Below are 6,608 nucleotides of genomic sequence, written 5' to 3'. Positions count from 1 at the left end.
ATTTTTATGTGATTTTAAATACATCTTTAATATGTGATTATATATGTATTTTTATGTGATTTTATATATATTTTTATGTGATTTTAAATGCATCTTTAATATGTGATTTTATATATATTTTACTGTGATTTTAAATGCATTTTTATGTGATTTTATATGCATTTTTATGTGATATTATATGCATCGTTAATATGTGATTTTATATGTATTTATGTGATTTTAAATGCATTTTTATATGTGATTTTATATGCATTTTTATGTGATTTTAAATGCATCATTAATATGTGATTTTATATGTATTTATGTGATTTTAAATGCATTTTTATATGTGATTTTATATGTATTTTTATTTGATTTTAAATGCATCGTTAATTGTTTTAAATGAATTTGTAGGAACGATATGCCGCCATTCTCGAGCGCATGTCCGTGGAGCTTACACAAACGGGTGATCGGGATGAGCCGTGGGATTGGTGGATGGAAACCTTGGAGGTCCCCCAAGGTACAAGGCCGAAAAAGAATTATGTGGTGGGGTTCCCCAATGCTCGGGCCACCGATCTCTTGCCTACACTTGCTACCCGGTACCGAGATTCCACACGGAATGAAGCCTGCTCATTCTCATCCGCTCCGAGACAACGTGAAGCCATGAGCCGTGGGATTGGTGGATGGAAACCTTGGAGGTCCCTCAAGGTACAAGGCCGAAAAAGAATTATGTGGTGGGGTTCCCCAATGCTCGGGCCACCGATCTCTTGCCTACACTTGCTACCCGGTACCGAGATTCCACACGGAATGAAGTCGGCTCATCCTCATCCGCTCCGAGACAACGTGAAGCCATCCCCGACAATGTATCTATTGCCATCGTGAGGAATGTGCTTACGGAGATCCGTGCTAATCCAAATCGGTTTGCTCGCCAACTTTCCGATGCAGAGATAGCTATATTCGCACGTACCGCTCTCGAGGCCTCGGATCCATCCTCCGACCCTAGCCAAAGGTTGCAATGGAATAACCTTATCGATGGCGAGATCGTGCATATTGTGGGCTCCTTGATTGAAGATATCGTCCAAAAGACGGAAGCTCGTGTTGCAGAGGTATAATTTTTGACCTTCGTGTTTATTTATTTGTTTTCATTCACATGTAAATTTTGTTTCTTCTTTTTAACTAGTTTAATTAAACTTGTGTATCTAGAAAAACAATCGGCGTGCTATGGAAGTCGATAAGGATTACACGTACGAGGATGAGACCTCCGATGATGAGGACTTTGATGATGGCGGCGGTGATGGCGGTGGATCGTCCGATGTTGATTTGTCAGATTAGTTTACATTGATCGGTTTTAAGACTATTGTAATTTGCTACTTTGATGGTTATGGGATGTAAATTTAATACGTTGTTATGGTTTGATACTTTGTCTGTTATTTGAGATTGCTTATTATGTAATGATATAGTTTGATCCTCCGGTTATCGGAGTTTGTAAATGATTTCGTTGGATTTAATTACTATTGTTTAATCATTAAATTTACTAGTTTGGTGGAATGATTTTGAGTAGTATAGGTTATTGATTGGATTGGAGATTTGGTTGTGAATATTGTTTGGTTATGAATGTTATTTGGTTGTTTGGTTTGGTTTTGTATAGGGACTGCAGAAAAATCTGCAATTTTTTTTAAAATCGGACCTTAAAACCGACCAACAATAGGCATAACCGACCACCTTCTTCATAAAACCGACCGTCTCATTTAGAGGGTGGTCGGTTTTAGGACGGTCGATTATGACATTTAAGTCAGCTTCTGGTGTAAAACCGACCGATGTGCACACTTTGACCACGGTCGGTTATGAGTTTCAGTCAACTTTTTAAAAATAGACATAACCGACCACCTACGGTCGGTTATGGCACAGTGACGTGGCTGCACGTGTGCACACGTGTTATCACGTGTGCACACGTGTTACCACGTATACACAGTGACCCCACGTGTGCACACGTGTTACCACGTGTAGACAGTGACCCCATATTTGAGTAAAATGCCCGGGCACTTAACCGACCACAATATTGGTCGGTTATGAGGATTAAACCCGACCAAAGGTCATAACCGACCAGGCTAAAATTGACCACGGCCTATGATCGGTTATGACACTTTTAACCGACCATTTTGCTTCTTAACGGACCGTTTTTTACGGTCGGTTTTGTCCTGCTTTCTTGTTGTGTTGGTGCTTTTCTCCGTTAGAGATTATTTTTGCATGTAAGCACAGTTTTTCCACTGACCAATAGATACTGATCAACTCGTTATCGTCATGCCAGAGTATTGTCGATCATTGGAAATAATAATAGGTACATAAAAAATGTTAATTAAATTGATGAGGTACATCAACTTTTATACTCGTTAACTTTGAAATAGGTATGCTGATCATTAGTTTAATGCTTACTACGTAGTTGGGTAGTTTACATATCTAATCTTCCAACCGTTCATAGGAACAAGTGAAAAGAAGTTCCAAAGGAGTGACAACTGGGCTAACTTTGTACGCAAAAACACCACCACTTTTTGAAAGCTGACGATATTTATATATCAGCGTTGGATATTAATCAATTCGGGTTTTGGTAAACCCTGAGAATCACAAGGCCGGGGTTTGTATAATACATTTAAGTTTGTAGTGAGGTAGATTTAATATGTACGTACGCAAGGGGATTAACAAAATTATCCATACAAGGGGAGGGGTAGCGCTAGTATAAACACATAGCTGTAACAAAAAGAAGTTTAGAGCCAAAACATTCCTAGCTACAGAGCTAGGAGTTACCATATCTTCTTATATGTTACATAGTATATAAAGGACATAGGGTACGATGACTACATAAATATTTGTAGTAAATAGTAATGATATGATTTAAGGGGTAGTTCTTGGCTTCCTTGGCGGAGCTCCGTTATGGTGCAATGGGTCAGGACCCATTGGTGCCTCCCTTAGTTCCCTAACCGACTCTTTCTGCTTCTTTTCACACTTTCCTGCAGCTTTGTCCACACTATGCTTCTTCATCATCATCTCCACCCCACTAAGAACCTGCACTTGACAAAGATGATATTTAAAACCAAGCATATTTTATAGTACGTAACTGTAGAATGACTATATATAGTTAAATGCCTAGTACCTTTCTGTTTCCAAAGTTAAGCACATCTAAATTAGCACGTTGGTAGCCTTGTTCCCCTGCACCTAATAGAAAGCATCAAAAAATACGATAGAATTATTTATTTACAAAGATACGCACATATATATGTATACAGATGATAGAATGAAACGGACCATAAGACGGATGTGGCATGAGAAAAGTGCAGAGCAACACAAGAAAGAGAATTACTTTAGCCATGTCTCCTGAGTAGTAATTATTTTGGAGTGCAGTGAAGAAGATAAAAAGATAGATGAATTTGGACAAGCAAAACAGCACTCAATTTATAGGAAGAACCCTCAAGTGTTGGTTGTGTATTAGTCATAACATATAAATTTTTCTTACGCAGTCCTACGTAACCTCCTTCTCTCTCTCTGGGGAGTTGTTATTATTACTAATACTAATTTAATGTATGTAGTACACATATCCATATACCCGAGACAGAGATACCACCTCCATGAGTACTCACGCATATAATAATCTCACTATCAATCACACCTGACGGCTGCGTCTTCAGCTCACTCTGAACTCTATTCACCCAGCTCCTACATACCTATCTTATTTAACTTTAGATAAATCAGAAAATTAGTTTTCAACCAAGGATAATTACCAAGCTCACACAATGTACTTGTAATCTTACACTTAATTATACTTTAATGGCCCCAACTATTATCGATTTGCATAAAAATGATGTTTTTGTAATTTTTAATTTTTATCATTTTAGTGATTAAATTATTATTTTTTTAACAGATAATTATATTCGGTCAAAAAAATTAATGAATATTAATAAATTCACTTTTTAACTTTTATTATTGCACTATGAGTATTATTTTTTTTGCATAAAAATGATTATTTTATGTATATATATTGACATTTTATCAACTTAATATTTCTTTACAAATAATTAAACTTGATTATATTTTTAAACGCCTAACTGACTTTGAAATTTTTATAATAAAAATATTGTACATGATTTTTAGAAACTAATAATTAAAGAATAAGATATCTAGTAAAATACAAAAAATAAATTTTTAAGTACGTTCGACATATGAAAAACGAACGATGACTTACAATATTTATAATTAATAAAAGAAATTCAAAATCAAGAAAAATAATAATACATCCCCGATTTGTATTGTATTTTAGTATCACTTATGTCTGAAACCTTTAAATCATATTAAAATAATAATTTAATACTCACAATATCATGTTTTTGAAACGACTTAAAAGTGCAATTTCATTTTAGATTATTTCTTAACAAAAAATGATAATATTACTTTAAAGAAAATATTAGAACTTTACTTCGTTGTTTGATCATTGTTAAGAGTATGAAAGAAATATGAGTTCATATATACTTACTAAAATTATCAAATTTCGTATGTCGAACTTAGTCAAAAATTTTATTTTTTTCATCTTTTAGTTTCTTGTTCTTAGAATTGAAGTGCTTAAAAATAAATAATAGTTTTACAATAAAAAATCTAGAAGTCAGTAGGCATTCTAAAAGTATGATTTAATTTAAAAAATTTAATATAATAATTTAATTAATAAAATGTCAATATATATGAAAGAGTCATTTTCTTGCAAAGTAATTAATAATTAAGTTATCAAAGTTCGATACTAAAAATTAAAAGTATATTCATTAATATCCGTTAAATATATTTAACAAAATACAATCATTTATTAAAATAATTATAGTTAAGTCACTAAGATGACAATAATTATAAAAGATTTATTTTTATGTAAAATAATAATAATTGAGACAATCAAACTATAATTAAGTCTTGTACAAGTTTCCACCCATTTTATTTTTGCACAGCTCCATGGAGTAAGTGTACCCAAGGTATATATATATATATATATATATATACACACATATATATATATATAAGTATATATATATATATGTTAGATATATTTGTGATTTCATGTTTAATAATGATTTGTGTTTAGTTTTCAGATCTTAACTAATAGGACAAATCAGGACTTAACTGGAAATCAGTACTTATACTGAAGTCAGAGGTTAAGATATCAGAACTTAAGTTATCAGAACTTAAGATATCAGAAGATATTTATCAGGAGATAATATCACGACTTAAGAAGACATTCAGATAAGGAGGGCGGCTGATTTAAAGTAAAGAAGATCAAGACTAAAACAAGAAGAGATATGCATGGAGAAGAATTATATGAAGAATAGAATACTTGGAAGAAAAGATAACTAGTTGATATATTTGAGGATGCAGACTTATGTTCGATATCAATTAGAAGTTTATCTTGTAACTGTGTGTCTATATAAACATAGCATAGGGTGTAAACTATAAGTGTTATCTTAATCGAAAATATTATTCATTGTAACCCTAGCAGCTCTCGTGATATTTGTTCATCACTGAGAGAGGACGGTTCCATTGTAATACTGTTTTATTAATAAGATTATTTTGTGTTTCATACTTGTGCTCTTAATTCGATTTGATTGTAGTATACACTGTATTCAACCCCCCTTCTATAGTGTGTGTGACCTAACAAGTGGTATCAGAGCAGTCTGTTAACACATATACAGTAAAGATCCAAAACAATCATGTCTGAAGAAGAGAAAACTCCAACCAAGCCCACCAAAACTGAAGAAACTCCAAAGACTCAAATCTATAATCGATATGAGACCATTAGGGTTCCCATACTGAAACCTTCAGAGTATCCCATATGAAAAGTGGGGATGACTATGTTTCTGGAAGCTACAGATCCAGAATACCTTGACAGAATTAATGAAGGACCACATAAGCCAACCAAGCTCTCTGTTGTAGTTGCAGATCAGCCAGTACAGACTGTACCAAATGAGAAAAGTGAATATACAGCTGAAGATATCTCATCTATTGCTAAGGATGCAAAAGTAAGGCATTTGCTACATAGTGCCATTAATAATGTCATGTCAAACAGGGTAATTAACTGCAAGACTGCAAAGGATATATGGGATGCCTTGGAGACAAGATGCCAGGAAACTAATTCAATTAAGAAGAACAGGAGGACTATACTCACTCAAGAGTATGAGCACTTTGACTCAAAACCTGATGAGTCATTAACTGGTTTATATGATAGATTTGTCAAACTCTTGAATGATCTGTCACTGGTGGATAAGGAATATGATCTTGAATATACAAATCTTAAATTCCTTTTAGCTCTTCCTGAAAGTTGGGATTTGAAGGCAACTACTATTAGAGACAACTATGCCCTTGATGAAACTACTCTTGATGAAATTTATGATATGCTCAAAACTCATGAACTTGAGATGGATCAAAGAAGCAAGAGGCATGGGAGAAATTCAAGAACAGTTGCTCTTAAGGCTGAGGAGGAATACCCCAAAGTTGTTGTCTCAAAGAAAGGCAAAGGAAAGGCTCTCATCACAAAGTCTGATACTGAGTCATCAAGTTCTGATAGTGATGAGGATTCAGAAAATGAAAGTCTATCTGAGATGGAT

General features: G+C 33.9%; 1 protein-coding gene across 1 annotated transcript; it reads right to left on the bottom strand.

Moving 5' to 3' along the window:
* Positions 1-2,830: 2,830 nt before the first annotated feature.
* LOC141663886 (uncharacterized) lies at positions 2,831-3,376 on the bottom strand. Its single transcript, XM_074469734.1, has 3 exons — positions 3,280-3,376; positions 3,128-3,189; positions 2,831-3,039 (listed from the first exon to the last, which is right to left on the bottom strand). The coding sequence occupies exons 1-3, from the start codon at positions 3,341-3,343 to the stop codon at positions 2,869-2,871; spliced, it is 297 nt and encodes a 98-aa protein (XP_074325835.1). The 5' UTR covers positions 3,344-3,376; the 3' UTR covers positions 2,831-2,868.
* Positions 3,377-6,608: the final 3,232 nt, after the last annotated feature.

Source organism: Apium graveolens, chromosome 6 (genome assembly GCF_009905375.1).
Source record: "Apium graveolens cultivar Ventura chromosome 6, ASM990537v1, whole genome shotgun sequence".
Classification (NCBI taxonomy): domain Eukaryota; kingdom Viridiplantae; phylum Streptophyta; class Magnoliopsida; order Apiales; family Apiaceae; genus Apium; species Apium graveolens.
This window is presented reverse-complemented; position numbering and strand designations above follow the sequence as displayed.

What these genes read in the sequence shown, in the direction of transcription:
- LOC141663886 (XM_074469734.1), bottom strand. Translation starts at nt 3,343, where the DNA reads ATGGCTAAAGTAATTCTCTTTCTTGTGTTGCTCTGCACTTTTCTCATG. An exon ending in CATGCCACATCCGTCTTATG is followed by an intron (nt 3,190 to 3,279) that starts GTCCGTTTCATT and finishes GCTTTCTATTAG; the next exon opens with GTGCAGGGGAACAAGGCTAC. An exon ending in TTAACTTTGGAAACAGAAAG is followed by an intron (nt 3,040 to 3,127) that starts GTACTAGGCATT and finishes TGTCAAGTGCAG; the next exon opens with GTTCTTAGTGGGGTGGAGAT.